The 19326-nt window shown below is 42.7% G+C and overlaps 1 protein-coding gene across 4 annotated transcripts; it reads right to left on the bottom strand.

Annotated features, from left to right (window-relative positions):
* Positions 1-263: 263 nt before the first annotated feature.
* On the bottom strand, positions 264-18414 carry CCDC174 (coiled-coil domain containing 174). 4 transcript variants are annotated; one of them, XM_075713666.1, is made up of 12 exons: positions 18342-18414; positions 12100-12204; positions 11050-11150; positions 10009-10067; positions 8747-8927; positions 6685-6785; positions 5089-5220; positions 4580-4674; positions 4186-4333; positions 2994-3128; positions 557-1309; positions 264-514 (listed from the first exon to the last, which is right to left on the bottom strand). In XM_075713666.1, the coding sequence occupies exons 1-12, from the start codon at positions 18381-18383 to the stop codon at positions 411-413; spliced, it is 1956 nt and encodes a 651-aa protein (XP_075569781.1). In that variant the 5' UTR covers positions 18384-18414; the 3' UTR covers positions 264-410. The 4 variants fall into 4 exon arrangements, with proteins under 4 accessions (XP_075569781.1, XP_075569782.1, XP_075569784.1 ...); XM_075713667.1 differs by having other exon boundaries at positions 264-494; positions 579-1309; XM_075713669.1 differs by having other exon boundaries at positions 264-494; positions 579-1309; positions 2994-3119.
* Between the last annotated feature and the right edge of the window lie 912 nt (positions 18415-19326).

Raw genomic sequence — 19326 nt, 5'->3', positions numbered from 1 at the left:
TTCAATACTGTTTCTACAGATGCCACTGAACTTGTAGTACCTCCAAACCAGAAGCTAGCTGGGGAGTGACAGAGTAAAGGAGGAGTTCATCTTTTGAAAGAAAGCCATTAATATACCCAAAGTTCAGGTGTAAGTGGCAAAGAGTTAAAATGAAATATGTACTAAACTAAACAAGTACTGCCAAAAAAAAAAAAAAAAAATCACGTAATTTTAATAAAGAGGGGAAAAAAAAGAACCAACAGGGCAAAAGTACAGCCACGATGTAAAATAGCTTAGGTCTCCAGGAGATTTATTTTGATCTACTTACAGAAACTTATTTTTCCCAGATGTGGGAAAATAATGTTCTTGTCGAGAAGATAATTCTATTTCAGTTCTTTAAGTCACAATTCTTGCTTATCTTTTTGCTCAGTTCAAGTCACTTGTCTGTAGTAAGACAGCATGTCATCTAAACTTTGGTAAAGGGGTTCCCGATTTTGAGTGTCACTGCTGTTGGTCTGCGCTGATGGCGGCACATCTTCGGCGCTGCAGCCACAGGCCTGCTCTGACGGCGGCACACCTTGGGCGCTGCAGCCACAGGCCTGGGCTGACGGCGGCACATCTTGGGCGCTGCAGCCACAGGCCTGCATTGCTGGCGGCACATCTTGGGCGCTGCAGCCACAGGCCTGCATTGCTGGTGGCACATCTTGGGCGCTGCAGCCACAGGCCTGCATTGCTGGCGGCACATCTTGGGTGCCGTAGCCATAAGCCTGCATTGAAAATGGCATACCATGAGTGTTGTAGCCATAAGCGTGCATTGGTGGCAGCATGCCTTGAGCACCGTAGCCATACGCCTGCATTGGAAATGGCATATCATGAGTGCCATAGCCGTAAGCCTGCATTGATGACAGCACATCTTGAGTGCCATAGCCGTAAGCCTGCATTGACGGCGGCACACCTTGAGCACCATAGCCATAAGCGTGTGCTGATGGCAGCATATCCTCATCATCGCTGCTGTCATCCTCTGCTGATGTGTCACTGCCACAGGCCTCTGTTGGTGCTGACTCATCTTGAACATTGCCATGGTAAGCCTGCACTGACGGTGGCACAACTTCAGTGCTGCTGCCGTTGGCCTGCACTGATGGCATCTGTTGCTTTTGTGCTGTCTCCGTTTCCAGTTTTTCAGAGGAGGTTTCAGGACTGTTCAAATTCTGACTTCTGTAATTATCATCTTTCTTTTGTCCCATAAAATAATCAGAAGGTGGCGCAAATTCTGGATCTCGCTCATCTCTGAGTTCTTCCTGTTTCTTTGACCATTGTCCAAACATCAGTTCTGTTAGAAACAGGGAAAATGGTAGACTGAATATAGATTTCAGGGTTTGAAGATCAGTCAGAAAGGAGGGAAAACAAATTACCAAACAGAGGAGATGCAGCTGTGTAAAGCCATTTGAAGTTACTTTTCCATTGAGTACTAGACTGCTAAGCTGACGGTCCACTTTCTTTACAGAGCAGGAATGAAAGCATTGAGCACTAAAGACAACCACTGTCCTCTATATAACTCAACCTACTCACTTCAAGATTGTTTAACAATGTGGTCACTGGTTGTGCAAGGTGACTAATTAGTTAGGGGTCAATCAAAATACAAAACAATCAAAGAATTAAAAGCTTAGTTATTAGAAGATGGAGATGATGAGATTATCTCTAGTGGGCACAGATGAAAATCACTAACTTCTTTATTTCAACAGAAGTGGTAGATATTCTAGTTACTATGACAGCTGCTGATTTCTGATTAAAAATAGTTCTGAAGTACTGCAGTGGAATGACAGCTCAAGATCACCACACTTAAAAAGATATCCCCCAAACCTACTCTCTAAACCCAGTAAAATTATTTTCAGTATTCATTTCTACCAAAACTTCTGTAAGAAATTAGGTAGAAAAATTTGATACTGAAGGGCTACACATTTGTGTGATGTAGAAAAACAGAGCCCCAGTCAGAGCAGGACTTCTTCCTTTGCTTTGGTAAAAATATAAAAAAATATGAAATAGTAAGGAATAAAGCATCTAAGAGAGTGAGGAGTTTTGTTTATCCCTTCTTATACTAATTTAGATACTTGTGTTACATTTATGTTCAGTGAACCACAGTTGTTTTACTTCACATTTTAGACTAAGCTCTCCTCTGCTTTCTGAGTGTAGTAGTTGTTGTCTAGTACAGTGCTGCTTCAGTGTCAGATACTAGGACTCCTCAAAGGCAGGAAAAAAACAGTGTCAGGCAGGATAAAGATTTAACAGATAAGACCTGAAAGTTTTGGTTTTTAATGGAACCACAAAGCTTCCCCTCACGATGACATTCATTAACTGAATGCAAAGAAAGAGTGTGAAAAGCAATTAGAAGCTGGTAGTATCAGTATTGCACAGAATAGGAAAGCTGCTGTCAGAGGGATACTAAAAAGAAGGCGGACGTTTATGTGCTTTGTCTGTTCCTTGTTTGCTTTTACTTAGAAGTCAGGCATCAGACTACAAGAACGTGCATGAGCAAAATGAGTTAATGAGTTTGGGAAAGATCTAGAAGTCAGCCACCACTTGATGTTGTGACAAGGAAGATGCTTCAAGATGCGACATTGGCACTGAAATGGTCTCTGCTTGCATCACTTTTTAGTATCGTCCTGTACCTGTTTCAGTGTAATACATCCTGCCATCACATAGCACAAACTACAGAAATACATCAACATACATCACACTGAAAGACAATGAATCTTATGAACTATGAAATTTTTCATTCTGTCAACCTCTCTGGATCATTCAGAAATGGAATAACTCATATAGAAGAAAAAATTATGGGGACATTATAGCAGCTACTGGCACTAAGGCATGCCTTGTGAATCACTGCACTGGACACTAGATAGTCATCAATACAAAGGGAGAAAGTTCTTTCATTGCTTCTCAGTCTTACCATAGAAATGAAAATAGCAGTGTGCACACTGCTTCCAAACAATGTTTCTGAATCTACATTTCCTTACCTTTGCCTTTATCCCACTCGCGGACATAAGGCACACCAGGCTTTGTATCTCTTCTCTCCTGGATGACAACCTCTACCTTTCTACTTGCTGCAGTCACTCTCGGAGCTTCTGGTTCATCAGTAGCACCTTTCAACTCTACGTTACAGAAAGAGATAGTAGTTTTTGTCAGTAATGGGATAAAATCTATACGAACCTCATAGGAGGAATAGGAAGCAAGTTATGTGCATTTATGGAGCTCATACTAGTAATCCAATTTCATTCTAATAATGAAATGTATCTGAGTGGGGAGATGATTTTTTTTTTTTAAATTACTGCATATTAGTTCAGAAAAGATAATGGGTAAGCCAGATAATCAGGAAGTGTATCTACCAAGAGACACTTCATTAGCTTTCTAGTTGTATCAAAAAGACTGCTGAAAATCTATTGCCTAATAACCCAAAAAGGAATGTGCTGAGTGTTATACTGAAGCTAGAAAATTAGGTAAAAATAAGAACATTAGCATGTTATCTCCATTTTGTTCACTGGAGAAAACAATTTGCATTCTTATTCTTCTGAACAACAGTAACAGTTAGCAGTGGCACATTACTGTTCTTCATTTCCAGAACACTTCACAGTTAATCACTTGCATAGAATTCTGACACAGTGAAATATTAGCTACATTTTACAGTGGGAGACCGACAGTACAAGTTGACCAGCAGTGTGGTAAGGGAGACAGTGCAGAGATGGGATTAGAACTCTAATTCATCATCCTAAATCCTAAAGTCAGCTGTATGTCCAATTTACAGATGGCACTGAAACTGTAAGAGTGTATATTATGATATCAAAATTAACTTGTTACTAGTTTTTATTCTACCTCATCTTAAAAAAGGAAAAAGCCAGCAAAATTTCAGCAGCTCTAGCCTCAACCTGCGTAATTAACCCATATAATTCCTGCTGTCAGGTGTGAATCAAAAAAAGCCTAAAATCTACATATCATATTTCTACCTGCATTATTAAGCTATTTCTGGCATGATTTTATATCTACACACAATTATATGAACTCTCACTATCTTAACAGTTACACAAATTGTATATATAGAATACATAATACCAATATATTGAATGTCCAAACCTAAATCAGAGTATGCCTGTCCATTGATCAAGTCAAAGATGAAATAGCAAGTATTTAACTTAAAAAGGCAGCAGATCATACCTCCATTCTCCAACTTTTCTGCCTCTTCCTCTAATCCAGCTTCCCTTAACTTCTTAATCTTCCGTGCTCGAAGTTTAGACAGCCTTGCATCTAGAGCTGCCTTCCTTTTTTCTTTTAGCTGTTCACGTTTAGTTCTCTGATCAAGTGTCTTAACAGCAAAGAAAAACATGAATTAATCTTCCTTTGTTATTATAATCAACTACATATCTTCCTTCACTAAACAACTAAAAGCAATCCTTATCAAGTACCATGTTTCAACAGGGAAAAATAGGCCCAATTTTTTTTGGAGTCAGCTGCAGGCATCCCCAAGTATAAGACTTGCACAACAAATCAAATACAGCGACCACTGAAACTAGGATGCCCTCATACCGCAATCTGCTCTTTAAACTCATACCTGCTCTCTTAGCATATCCAGTGTTGCCCGTTGTTTATTCCTGAGTTCTTTGTCACGAGAAAAGGCAAAGTAACCAACACCAAGCTGCCTGGCCTCTGAAAAGAAGAAGAAAATCAATAAATTTAAGTTACGCTCAGTTTATAATTGACAGTAAGTACAAGCAGCATGCACCCTGCTTTCAGGCACTGAATTACTCCCAACAACATACACTGCATTCATTTTAGATGACTAAAATAGGCTTGTTTTAGATGATGCATGAAGTGAAGCTTCCTGAAGGAAAAATGTAAGGAGGATGTAATGAAATTTTAAAAATACATTTGAGAAAAATACAATTTGAGGAAAAATAAATCTAGGTTTATGTACTGGTAATTTGAATGGTTATTACACATGTGGCTTAACACATACCTGAAATTTGCCATAAAGGCACAAGAAGTAACTTTCCCTTGCTTCCTCTAAAACCAATCTCTTAGGTGATATAAAGCTAAGTGATATAAAGTATAGAAGTATACCGTTTTCTCGAATGTCCTCATAATGTATGGGTCCCATGGGTTTTCTGAGGGCTTCTTCTTCTTCTTTTTCCCACTGCTGCCTCTGAAGTTCTCTTCTCATGTCTTCAGATAACAGAGTATTCCCATCAGGAACTTGTCTAATTAAAAAAGAAAAAAAAGAAAAAAAAGAAAAAAAAGAAAAAAAAGAAAAAAAGTAAGGGAATACAGAGCAGAATTTACCAGTTTTAAGATATCAAACGGTGAAAGTATGATTGGGTCTGATCCACTGTTGCAGTTTTTACAAAACATACATCATTGTGGGCACCATTTAGTGATGCAGCATTGATGACTATGGTACATGGTGAAGACAGAAATACAAAACTAACTTTGAAACAAGGTACTAGTAGAACATGTTATTAAAAGACTTAAACAAAATCATATCCTTTCTTACAGGCTTTATGAAATGATTATCAAATCACAGAATGGGAGATGAAATAATCACTTTTATTGGCATCTGTTGGCGTGCTAGCAACCACATATAGAAACATTTCAGATTTAATGTAAGAAAATGAAAGGTCTTTGAAATAGCAAAAAGTTAGCCATTAATTTACCCTAGAAGTTCATGCCAAATATTAATACCCAATATGGGAAATATTTTTGTTTTCCCAAGAGAAGCAGCAGGATCTTTTTCTTTTATTGTCTAGCTAAAGCTGGTTTTGCTGACTGTCATCCATATCAATGCAGAGACTGCAATTTCAAAGCACTCATATTCTCCATCTTATGTTTAAAATATAGAGAACACAGTAATGAGTTGTTAGTGTGAAAGAATTTTCACTTCAGCAACAGTAAAGGCTCAGTTGAGGTGCCTGTAGATTATTTTCTGAAAACAATTCTCAGTGTTGCCATAATAATTTTAACAGAAGAGCTGTTAAACAGCTGTTTAACAGAAGAGCAAAACCAAACAAAGGGAGATCTAACAAATTCACCTTGAACACCATAATGAATTTGGAATTGCTAAAAAACTATAATCAGTTTCCAGGTTAAACAGAACTAGGAATCACTTCTCTGGCATTTTCTGGAAGGTATAATAAAATATAATTTCCATACAAGAACCACAGTTTTAAAAGATGCATCAAATATCTGAGAGATTGCTAAGTCAATTTATTAGAACTTTTCTCTGCAAGCTATGCTCCGTAAGTGATGTTTTAGATTTTGTCAGCATGTGCCTCAGTAGTTTATTAAAAATTCAATGTGGGCTTTTATTTGATATCCATGGCCTCCATTCTGTTGCAATTTAAAACCAATGCAACAGCCGTGTATTTCAAATGGAGAATTGCCAGGGTGAAATAAAATAGAAGCCTTGGAATACTATATGAATTTATAACAGGAAGTTTTGATAAAATCACAGTCATGCACGATTGCTCTGTAGTTACTCTGTCTCTTTTTTAAGGCACAATGTAGTAACTAGCAGAAGTTGGTGTAAAGTATATCTAGAGAAAGCAGTAACATCAACAATTCTGGACTGAGATTAGGATAACAAAGAACAGCCTCTCTTCCTTCTCATTAAAAAAATGTATAGTAAATACTGCAAGAAACATGCACTTCCATTAGAGAAACCACACCTTTTCCCTTGAAGTTCCTGATCCATTTTAAGTAGGCTTGGCAAATCTTTCTTCATACAGCGTCTAGATCGGCCCAAGAAATCAACATAATCAACCCTGTAATGAAAGCAAAGGAAATTTGATGTAGAACGTCTATGTGCAGATCTACAGAACCCTTAACCAGAAGACAGAAGCAGTGACACTTTCCAAAGAGTATTCATCACCTCTCAGTCTCTCCATGTGTGACAGTTTCTTCTACCTTTCAATTAACAGACTCACAGGTCTGAACAGGGCATATGACAGTTTTATCACACACATTTACTCAATCTCACTTTGAGCTGGCTGTTTGCCTTGGCAGTAAAATGATGTAAAAAAAACGTTCAGAAGTTACAATGCCATGTAGTTTTCACACCAAAATAAAACTGAGCCTAGTACTTGCTTCCCATGGTGAAAATAATGATGTGGCATTGACTTCTTGGGGATATGAAATTGCTACAATATATTTCAATTATCAGTCAAAAGCTCATTTAGAATAGGCTGATAGCGTTCATTCAACTGGCATAACAAAGGCTGACTAAAATGCGAGCAAAATGTTCCTTTGAAGCACATATTGTGCTTCTTATTCAACTCTTTATAGTACTGAACACTTAATTTACAGTTGTTGAAAAAGCTGTTAAGAGCTATACTTATTGTCCTGTAATGCTAGAAAGTTCTTTAGCATCAAACTGCCTCAATTATCCCATTCTAAAGAATTAATATTACATCTGAAGAAGCATGATGGCAATCTAGTTCCCAAACCCCCAACTTTTAAAGATCTGTGCTTTTAGTAAGTTACGTCTTTTACATAATTTCTAAGGACATCTAAAGCTTAGTATATACTCAGTGACCTCTGTTTTTTATTATAATGTAACATCAGTAGAAAAAAAAAGGCTGCATTCCCTATAGTAAAGATGTAACTAGATGTAACTAAAGATCACTGCAGAATAATTAGCATTAATTATGCTAGCACCCAAATATCCTCATTAGGATATGGCCTCACTGAGATGGACAATATATTAATAATAATACATCAATGATGTGAGATGTAGGCAATGATACAAAAGCACCATGTGAACAGTAAAATGTATCAGTTGAAATTTCTGACACTTTATGGTGACGAGAGCACAAAGCAGTTTGAGCCCATCGCTCATTGATAGTTTCATCTTGAATTTCAGTAAGATGCTGGTAATGGGTATACCTGCCTTTCCAACCTAGCAGTCTTCTGGTACTCTGCTGAAACATTACATTGCAAATCTCATCTTGGCCTAATAAACTGGAGAACTGGAGTGCTCTGTTTCGTATTGGTTACTACTGTTTTAAACTGACTACCAGAAGTAAAATCCCTGTTCCATAAGCATTTGAAACAAATGGGCAAGGAAAATGTTTAGTCAGACTGGTTACATAATTATTCCCAATGTCTTGGATGAAAAACTAGTGGTTACTTGGAATGTCACAGAAAATTGTCACAGACTATTTGCTGTGCTGCAGTTAAACAGTGGAAGAAATGCTGGAAAATCGTGTTCTTTTTCCAGTCAGAGTTTCTCCCCTTTAAAAGGAGGTCATACAAAAAAAAATGACTGCTCATTTTGTGACTGCTCATTTTGTAAGTCACACATAATTAGAGAAGGGAAGGTGGATAAAATAAAAACGCCAAGTTTTTGCTAAAGTACATTTCAATTCAAGACACCAAAGCATAAAATTGTATCAATGCTGCCATCAGAACTCCCATAAACTAGGCAAGAAAATAAGAGAGGATATTATGATGTCTCACTTATAGTACATATCCCTGATTGGTATTTCTCAAAATCCTGGATGTAGATTCTATTGCAGTGTTACCCACATGGAAAGGAAAGTAACGTGAATGACTGTCTTTTAATGAGACATGAAATGAAAGAATGTTACCACCTCTTCTCAATGTGTAGTATTAACCAAAAAAAAAAAGTGCTACTCCACCTACTCTGGAGCATAAAACTATTTTCTCATGCAATTGTCAAGAAACAGACTAGTCAGGACAGCTTAGCCCAATCAGTGGTACCAACCATTCTTCATCTGGGTCTTCAGGGGGTGGTATTTCCAGTTCAGGCTGAGTTTCCTCATCATCTGTCTCTTTTTCTAAAGTCTTTTTAGCAGCTTCGCTCTGATACAGTTCCTGTACTTCGTGCTGTTTTTCTATGATCTTCTGAGTGAAATCCACTAGGTACAAATCCTCGGTTTCTTCATCTAAGGCAGAAAATCGATTCTTAGAGAACAGCCATGAAAAGAACAGAACGGAGCACAAAATCAACACAAAATAGCCACAATCAGCTTTTCAGCTGCTAGCAACGCCCTTGACCACACTACTGGGGAATACTTAAATCTCATTCAGTGCCAAACAAACTTGGAGCTATAAATTGGCTCCTCGGTGATAACCTCTATTTCTGAATGTAAGTTTTAGGGGTTTTCAAGCAATTAATCGTTTGTGTACAATTAAGAAAAGGCTGCAGTCTTTACACTAAAATCTTCTCTGCTCAGTAACTATTTCAGAAGTATAGGGTTTGTTACGTAACAGTTCAAATATTTGTTGTTTAACATTTGGTGTGTTGGCAGTAGTTAGGCAGTCAGTCACTAGACTACTTTTTAGAAAAGAAAAAAGTGGTGGGGTCATATGTGGCAAAGATGGACACTAGTAAAGAAAACATTAGAGATTAATTGCAAGGAGATTTGGATTCTATTTTAATAATTGTGTCTTGCAAGGAACGGAGTGAGTGAGAGAAGAAAGGGACAGATCAGAATTCTCTAACCCTATTAGCTGCATGACTGGCATTCACATATGGACCAGCCAGACTCCCCTCCTGCTCCTCTTCTCTTCATAAAGGTCCAAGAATTAGAATGCAGGACAGAAAATCAGCAATGCAATCCAAAGACTGCATAATGGAGAATAAATTAATTTTGTTTTTCTAAGATTGTGTATTGGAAAAACAGAATATATTCTACCCACTTAATGAGTGAGTGAAACAAGCCCATAGTGCTTTACTAGGACAGGCTGTCCTTCAAAAAGTAATTTTGTTTTCTCTAGTACCTATATTTTTTCTCTCTTTCAAAGCAGAATAACCCATGTCAATCACTTTATGTAATAACTCAAAAAAAAATCTCCCATGTAAGAAGACAAGCACTGAATTCATAGTGTAGCTGCTGTAAATCGCCAGACAGTCAGAAATACCAACTTTTAGGGTGAACTTTAGAAACAAATTTTATATATGTATGTGTGTATATATATATATATATATATAAACCCCCCTCATTTTAGACTAGCTTTGTTCACCTGGGAAGTCGCCTTTTGTCATTTTCTCATACAGCTTTGCTTTCTCTTCTAGTTTCTTCCTGAAAAAGAAAAAAAAAATTAACATTGTAATCCCACCAATTCCCAACACAGTTCAAAATGACCAACTTAGCTTTAGATAAATGGAACAGGAAAGTACCAGGAGTGCTAGAAATATTTACTAGAAGCTGACTTATGCCTGTTTTTTGTTTTGAACTTTAACTGACTTTTCTGAAGATACATAGATATACAGTTTATACTGAAAATAATTTTAGTGAAATTACAGAATTAATCTTAAGTGTCATTTGTCAAGTAGGCAGGAACACAACGTAACAAGTATTCCACCTCTATCTAACTACTAAATAGAATCACAGAATAGCTTGGGTTGGAAGGGACCTTTAAAGATCATCTAGTCCAACCCCAAATACTGGAAGCTAGACCATTATTTGCAGGCATGAGATACCGAAATACTGTTTTACAGGAAAAGAAAAAAAAGAAAAGAAAAAAAGAAGGATATAACATGGAGTTACATTTAGTCTTAGAAACTGAAGAGAAAACCTTAGCTGATTTCTGGAATGGTAGAAAACAATTTTGGAGAGCTAGGAACTGCTTACAGAAAAACAGCAAATGGCTTATAAATTGCATTTTCAACATATATCTTATTGTACAACTAACCCATTTAGAAGATGAGTCAAATCTTGCAAAAAAGTGAGCCATTTTCTGTTAAGTCCAAGAAACACTTTGCTACAGAATCCTGTTGTATCACTGCCTTGGCTTTTAAGTCTAAAGATGACTTTCAAAAATCAATAACCTGACATAGTTGGACAGCTATGATAATGAGAGGGCAGATATCCTCAGAGCATGAGACTTCCAGGATGCAGTTTGTACATTACTGGTAAAGAGCATGGAACTGATGCCGGTCTTATTGGTTGGTCTAATGAGAACTGCTGGTCCAAAACGTGCATAACTTGCTTTATGTGCTTTTCTAGACACTGAAAAACAAGTTCTACAAAGCACTCCTTTCTTACAGAGCCTAAGAGTTACCTTGATTTATCTAATATATGCTCCTCTTCTGTCTTCTGCTCAACGTCTTTCTCAGCTCGATTTGCAACTCCTGTGTTTTGTTTGTTCCAGATGCTTGGTTTCTGTGGAGTACAATTTTATAAAAACAAATAAAGACATCAATAAAAGTATTTAAATGATAATGATTAAAAAGTATTTCAACTCCATAATGTAAACTTTGGAATTCAGTCATGAAAGACTTTGTAAATAACATCTTAAACATGTTTGACTTGAGACTATACCTACTGTGCTGTAGGATGCAGCAGGTATGTCCTAAAATGACACAGATTGCAGTACGATATAATAGTTAAGGACAGGCTGAGAAGCAAAAAGAAAAAAAGCACTCAGAAATCAGACAAAAATCTATTCCGGAGAAGATGTTAAGGTTAAAAAAAAAAAGAACAATTTTACTGATTACTAAAGTAATAAAGCTATGAATTGTTTCTATTCTCTATTCCCTTCATTTTAGATATAAAATACAATCAGTTTGCCTGTTCATAGCATAACACTGTAAATGCTGCATGTTCTTCAAATATGGCAGCAATACTACATTCTGCTACTAGAAAGCTACAGAATGAATAAAACCCAATGTGCAGTAAAAAGTAAAACATGAGAGATAGTTGTGTATTCATTATTATACACTGCGATATAGAGGAACAGATAGCAGAGCATTTGTCAAGAAAGTTCAGTGATTCTGGAAGAGTCTCTCATCTTCTGTCCTTTGGGGAACCATACAAAATCTTGGAGGAAAAAAGAAACATCTTTCCCTATAGTTATGAAAGCTGTGGCTCCCTGGGGCATGAAGATTAAGACATGATTTAGATAGGCATAAGCATGAGAGAAGTTTTCTGTTATGCACAAGAATCTCACCTGGAAATGAGCTGATAGGAATTTAAAGAACATCCTCATCATGCAGATTTTACATTTGAATAGCAACACAGCTCTGAGTGTTTGTTTACTTAGCTTTGAATACGAGCTTCCTTACTTTAAGGAGAAAGAATGGCAAAAACAACAATGGAAAAATATTTCTACCTTATTAGAAGTTTTGGGCTTTGCAAAGATACCAGCATCTTTCAATAGCTTTTCTTTCTTGAATTCTTCTTGCTTTCGGAAGAGTTCTGCTTTGAGATCCACCAACTACATCAACAGCAAAATAGACAAATAAATAACCAAGATGTATCACATGCATATACATCAGTTACTGTCATAAAGTAATAACGGCTGATGGAGATCGGCTGTCTCCAAGGGGGAAAAGGATTCTCGCCCAAGAGTTGGCGGGACTCATTGAGAGGGCTTTAAACTAGGTTTGAAGGGGGAAGGGGATATAAACAGGCCCGCTAGTAAGGAGCCCAGGGGCGGCATGGCAACATTGGGGGCAAAATCGACAGCCCAGCTTAAGTGCATGTACAGCAATGCACGTAGCATGGGCAACAAACAGGAGGAGCTGGAGGCCCTTGTGCAGCAGGATGGCTATGACATAGTCGCCATCACGGAAACGTGGTGGGACGACTCTCATGACTGGAGTGCTGCACTGGAGGGCTATAAGCTCTTCAGAAGGGATAGGCAGGGTAGGAAAGGCGGTGGGGTGGCTCTGTATGTTAGGGAGTGTTTCGATTGCATAGAGCTTGACAGTGGTGATGACAAGGTGGAATGCTTATGGGTAAGGATGAGGGGGAAGGCTGGAAAGGCGGATGTCCTGTTGGGAGTCTGCTATAGACCACCCAACCAGGAGGTGGAGGTAGATGAGGCATTCTATAAGTGGCTGGCAGAAGTGTCGCAATCGCTAGCCCTTGTTCTCGTGGGGGACTTCAACTTGCCAGACATCTGCTGGAAATACAACACAGCAGAGAGGCAGCAGTCTTGGAAGTTCCTAGAGCATGTGGGGGATAACTTTCTAATGCAGCTGGTAAGCGAGCCTACCAGGGGAGGTGCCCCGCTTGACCTGCTGTTTACCAACAGAGAAGGGCTTGTGGGAAATGTCGAGGTCGGAGGCCGTCTCGGGCTTAGCGACCACGACATGATAAAGTTCTCAATTTTGGGTGATGCTAAGCGGAGGGGCACCAAAACTATTACCATGGACTTCCGGAGGGCAGACTTTGCCCTCTTCAGGACCCTGGTTGGGAAAGTCCCTTGGGAGGCGGTCCTGAAGGGCAAAGGGGTCCAGGAAGGCTGGGCCCTCTTCAAGAAGGAAGTCTTAAGGGCGCAGGAGCGGGCTGTCCCCGTGTGTCGTAAGACCAACCGGAGGGGAAATCGACCGGCCTGGCTGAATAGGGAGCTTTTGCGGGGACTCAGGGAAAAAAGGAGAGTCTACCGCCTTTGGCAGAAGGGGCGGGCAGCTCAGGAGGAGTACAGGGATCTTGTTAGGTCCTGCAGGGAGGAAATTAGAAAGGCAAAAGCCCAGCTAGAACTCAATCTGGCCAGTGCGGTAAAAGACAATAAAAAATGCTTTTATAAGTACATCAGCAATAAAAGGAGAGCCAAGGAGGATCTCCATTCTTTGCTCGATGTGGGGGGGAACGTTGTCACCGAGGACAAGGAAAAGGCTGAAGTACTTAACGCCTTCTTTGCCTCTGTGTTCAACAGCCAGACCGGTCATCCCCAGGGTACTCAGGCCCTTGAGCAAGAGGATAGGGATAGGGACCAGAATGGAGCCCTCATAGTCCAGGAGGAAGCAGTTAATGACCTGCTATGGCACCTGGACACTCACAAGTCTATGGGGCCGGATGGGATCCACCCGAGAGTACTGAGGGAGCTGGCAGAGGAGCTTGCCAAGCCACTTTCCATCATCTATCAACAGTCCTGGTTAACAGGGGAGGTCCCTGATGACTGGAGGCTTGCCAATGTGACGCCCATCTACAAGAAGGGCCGGAAGGAGGACCCGGGGAACTACAGGCCTGTCAGCCTGACCTCGGTGCCGGGGAAGATTATGGAGAGGTTCATCTTGAGCGAACTCCACAGGCAAGTACAGGTCAACCAGGGGATCAGGCCCAGCCAGCATGGGTTCACAAAAGGCAGGTCCTGCTTGACCAACCTGATCTCCTTCTATGACCTGGTGACCCGCCTGGTAGATGATGGAAAGGCTGTGGATGTCATCTACCTCGACTTTAGCAAAGCTTTTGACACCATCTCGCATAATATCCTCCTCGGGAAGCTGGCAGCTCACGGCTTAGACAGGCATACTCTTCGCTGGGTAAAGAACTGGTTGGGTGGCCGAGCCCAGAGAGTAGTGATAAATGGTGTTAAGTCCAGTTGGCGGCCGGTCACGAGCGGTGTTCCCCAGGGCTCTGTTTTAGGGCCAGTCTTGTTCAATATCTTTATCAATGATCTGGATGAGGGGATCGAGTGCACCCTCAGTAAGTTTGCAGACGACACCAAATTGGGTGGGAGTGTCGATCTGCTCGAGGGTAGGATGGCCCTGCAGAGGGACCTGGACAGACTGGATCGATGGGCCGTGGCCAACTGTATGAGGTTCAACAAGGCCAAGTGCCGGGTCCTGCACTTCGGTCACAACAACCCCATGCAACGCTACAGGCTTGGGGAGGAGTGGCTGGAAAGCTGCCTGGCCGAAAAGGACCTGGGGGTGTTAGTGGATAGCCGGCTGAACATGAGCCAGCAGTGTGCCCAGGTGGCCAAGAAGGCCAACAGCATCCTGGCTTGTATCAGGAATAGTGTGGCCAGCAGGAGCAGGGAGGTGATTGTCCCCCTGTACTCGGCGCTGGTGAGGCCGCACCTGGAATACTGTGTCCAGTTTTGGGCCCCTCACTACAAGAAAGACATTGAGGTGCTGGAGCGTGTTCAGAGGCGGGCAACGAAGCTGGTGAAGGGTCTGGAGCACAGGCCTTATGAGGAGCGGCTGAGGGAACTGGGGTTGTTTAGCCTGGAAAAGAGGAGGCTGAGGGGAGACCTTATCGCTCTCTACAACTACCTGAAAGGAGGTTGTAGCGAGGTGGGTGTTGGTCTCTTCTCCCAAGTAGCTAGCGATAGGACAAGAGGAAATGGGCTTAAGCTGCGCCAGGGGAGGTTTCGACTGGAAATTAGGAAAAATTTCTTTACGGAAAGGGTGGTCAGGCATTGGAACAGGCTGCCCAGAGAGGTGGTGGAGTCCCCATCCCTGGAGGCGTTTAAAAAACGGGTAGATGTGGCACTTCGGGATATGGTTTAGTCTGGTCTACCCTTGATTAGTCTAGAGTGGGCTTGGTAGTGTAGGTTAATGGTTGGACTGGATGATCTTAAAGGTCTTTTCCAACCTAGATGATTCTATGATTCTATAACTGTATTTATCGTAAAACAATCTGGTGTTTACACTCATACGTGCATTTGATTGCATTTTTATGGGAACTTCAAGGCACTGATCTGATCACAAAGATTGGAAGACTCTCCCTTGGCCGAGGAGGATCAGGTTAGAGATCATTTAGGCAAACTGGACACCCACAAATGTATGGGCCCTGATGCGATACACCCACGAGTGCTGAGGGAGCTGGCAGATATTATTGCTAAGCTGCTCTTCATCATCTTTGAAAAGTCATGGAGAACAGGAGAGGTGCCTGAGGACTGCAGGAAGGAAAGCCGATGTCACGCCAATCTTCAAAAAGGGTAAGGAGGAGGACTCAGGAAACAAAGGCCAGTCAGCCTCACTTCCATCCCTGGAAACGTGATGGAACAGCTCATTCTGGATGTCATTTCTAAGCATGTAGAGGAAAAGAAGGTTATCAGGAGAAGTCAACATGGATTCACCAAGGGGAAATCATGCTTGACCAATCTGATAGCCTTCTATGATGGCATGACTGGCTGGGTAGATGTGGGGAGAGCTGTGGGTGTTGTCTACCTTGACTTCAGCAAGGTTTTTGACACTCTTTCCCATAACACCCTCATAGGTAAGCTCAGGAAGTGTGGGTTAGGCGAGTGGACAGTGAGATGGACTGAGAACTGGCTGAATGGCAGAGCTCAGAAGGTTGTATCAGCGGCACAGTCTGGTTGGAGGCCTGTAGCTAGCCGTGTTCCCCAGGGGTCAGTGCTGGGTCCAGTCTTGTTCAACTTACTCATCAATGACCTGGATGAAGGGACAGAGTGTACCCTCAGCAAATCTGCTGATGACACAAAACTGGAAGGAGTGGCTGATACACCAGAAGGCTGTGCTGCCATTCAGCGAGACCTGGACAGGCTAGAGAGTTGGGCGGAGAGGAACCTAATGAAGTTCAACAAAGGCAAGTGTAGGGTCCTGAACCTAGGGAGGAATAACCCCATGCACCAGTACAGGTTAGGGGCTGGCCTCCTGGAAAGCAGCTCTGCAGAGAAGGACCTTGGAGTCCTGGTGGACACCAAGTTAACCACAAGCCAGCAATGCGCCCTTGCAGCCAAGAAGGCCAATGGTATCCTGGGGTGCATCAGGAAGAGTGTGGCCAGCAGGTTGAAGGAGGTTATCCTCCCCCTCTACTCTGCCCTGGAGAGGCAACATCTGGAGAACTGCGTCCAGTTCTGGGCTCCCCAGTTCAAGAAAGACAAGGAACTACTGGAGAGAGTCTAGCAGAGGGCTACAAAGGTGATTAGGGGACTGGAACATCTCTCTTATGAGGAAAGGCTGGGAGAGCTGGGTCTGTTTACCCTGGAGAAGAGGGATCTTATCAAGGCTTGCAAATATCTTAACGGTGGGTGTCAGGAGGATGGGGCCAGACTCTTTTCAGTGGTGCCCAGCGACAGGATAAGGGTCAACGGGCACAAACTAAAACACAGGAAGTTCCATCTGAATACGAGGAAAAACTTCTTTACTTTGAGGGTGACAGAGCACTGGAACAGGCTGCCCAGAGAGGCTGTAGAGCCTTCTTCTCTGGAGATACTCAAAACCTGCCCGGACATCATCCTGTGCAAACTGTTCTAGGTGAACCTGCTTTAGCAGGGGGGCAGGCCTAGATGATCTCCAGAGGTCCCTTCCAACCCCAGCCATTCTGTGATCACTTTTAAGTTTACAGCAAACAATATAGAAAAAACACAGAATGCAAATTATGATTAGGGATTTAAAAAAACCCCCAAAGATAGTCCCATTATGTATGAAAGGATCAAGGATCAGAAAGACATAATTCCACACATAGGATTTACCAGCCTCCCGATGGCAAAAAAATAGAGGACTAATGAAACAGCACTACTGAATTTGAAAAGGAAACTTCTAACCATTAGATAATTAATAAGATCCTGTCTCAGAAAAGAAGTGATAAAAGTTTGCTTTGATAAAATGTACTTTCCCACTGTTTTGTATACTGTTTATATAGTTTTAGATTTTCTTTCTTCTTTTTTTTTTTTTTTTAATTAATATGTAAGTAGCATTGCCATCAGAGACGAATGCCCATCTCATCTTCTGTTAGGAAACGTCACCAGCAAGGGTATTATCTTGAAATTACATCAAAAAACCTAGTCTGGAAGAGGATATTGTGCTACTTTCCCTGCAATTCCTACAGAAGACAAATTTCACAGATGTACATTAAATCAGGGATGTGGAAGTGGTATTAATACTTGTCCCAAACACTAAAGCATTTGCTTTTCATTTCCCTGTAACAATGATGCACAGTGTCGTAAATTAAACCTTTGCCCCCCCCGAATGAAATGATCATCCAAAAATTCAATGTTAAATATTTCATATACAACAACCCACACTTTGCATTAACTGTTTATTTGGAAGAATGAAGCGTTTGGTAGCAATCTCTTGTTAACAGACTACTAGGGAGTAGAGAGGAACAGCACCTCACCATCACTAAGGGTCGGAGGTTAATTTGCCAAGACACTGACCTCCTGTTGCTTAGAAAAAATCAGGAAATACACCCGCATTTCCCTCTCAGGCCCCAATTTTATCATGACATCACGAACGGGGGCAAATTCAGCCCTGGCGCACTCAGATTAAGAGCGCAGCGCCTACGCTCGGTCAGGAAGGCGGAGGGGTTAAACCCCCCACCCCCCCGGACATCTCAGAAAGCCAAGACGCGACGTCAGAACGCGTGATGCACGGCGTTACAACATAACCCTTTAGATCAGCATTTGCTTTTATGAGTGTGCATTTCAGTGGGTCGGGGGGAAGGCGAGGGGGCAGCAAACGCAGCCCCGGCGCAGTGTTTTCCCTGCAAGCGGCTTGCCCCAGGCCCGAGCCGCACGGCCTGCGCCGGCCCGGCCCGCCCGCGGTAGCCCCGGCTGCGGGTAAGGGGCACACCTGGCCGCCCTCACTCCCTTATAATCCCAGCGACAGACTCTCCCGGGGAGGGGCTTCTTCCCGGCTAGGTTCGCCCACTCACCGAGGAGGCGGCCACATCCAGCGGCTTCTTCCTCCGGTCCATGGCGGCCCCCGCTCCTCCGGCAACCGCCTCAGCCGGCCGCCTCCTTCCCCGCTTTGCGGCCTTACCGTAAAGCGCAGCGAAAGCGAGGCGCTATTGCGACGGCGCTGGTGAGGGCGGGCGCAGGGGGCGCTTCCCCGCCGCCATGTTGGGGAGGTCAGGGGCGGCGGCGGCGGTGGTGGGGGGGTCCCGCAGTACCGCTCGGGGCCGCCGTGCGGGGGGCACGGCCACGCCGGCGGCACCGCCCGCCGGGTCCCGGCCTGCGGCGGGCTGCACGCTGCCGTGGCAGGCCCTTCCTGCCTCGGGGCCTCTCGCTGTGCCCGCAGGGCAGCCTGCGAGCAAGCCTTGCTCAGCCTGCTGTGGCTCGGTGGTGGCTGAAGCTCTCCCTGCCTGTGCTCCCCTCCCCTCCCCGCGCTGTGCTCGAGTTGTGTGTGAAAATGAGGGTTCCTGGCAGGTGGAGGCCAAATTGTTCAGGTCCCCTATTGGAAACGGCCATGTGTGGCCCCGGGGCCGGAGCCACTGCTGCCAGCGCTCAGGGGGGTGCGGGGTGCTCTGGGGCTGCTGGGCTGGGGGCTGGCTGCTGTGGCTAGAAATTAAAGAGGGCTTGGCAGGATTGCAGGCCAGCCCAGAGCTGGGTTTGGGGCTAAATGAAGAAGTACATGGTTGAAATTTGGTATCAACAGGGAAAAAAAAAAAACAACCAACAACAAACAAACCAAAAAAACCAAACCCAAAACACACACAGAGATAAAAAAGCCCAAAATCTCTTTCCTGCCTCAGTTGATATGTGAATGCTAGAGAGATGGGACCTGAAATGCTCCCTGGAGCTGGAGACAGCCATGTCCTTCAACACTCGGCTGGGTTTAGCCTTGTGACCATTGCCCTCTGGGCTGCCTTGTGTAAGTCATGCCCTTGGGATGAAGTGCTGTGCCTGTCCTGCTGTCCT

The sequence above is a fragment of the Pelecanus crispus genome, chromosome 7 (assembly GCF_030463565.1).
Source record: "Pelecanus crispus isolate bPelCri1 chromosome 7, bPelCri1.pri, whole genome shotgun sequence".
In the NCBI taxonomy this organism is placed as follows: Eukaryota; Metazoa; Chordata; class Aves; order Pelecaniformes; family Pelecanidae; genus Pelecanus; species Pelecanus crispus.
Note: the sequence above shows the minus strand (reverse complement) of the source record. Positions and strands in the feature narration are given on the sequence as shown.

Coding starts and splice junctions, on each gene's coding strand:
- CCDC174 (XM_075713665.1), bottom strand. CDS start 18,383: ATGGACCGGAGGAAGAAGCCGCTGGATGTGGCCGCCTCCTCG. Junction 8,928..10,008: donor GACAAAAGGCGACTTCCCAG/GTGAACAAAGCT, acceptor TTTCTGCCTTAG/ATGAAGAAACCGAGGATTTG. Junction 5,226..6,689: donor CAGGAACTTCAAGGGAAAAG/GTGTGGTTTCTC, acceptor TTTTTTAATTAG/ACAAGTTCCTGATGGGAATA.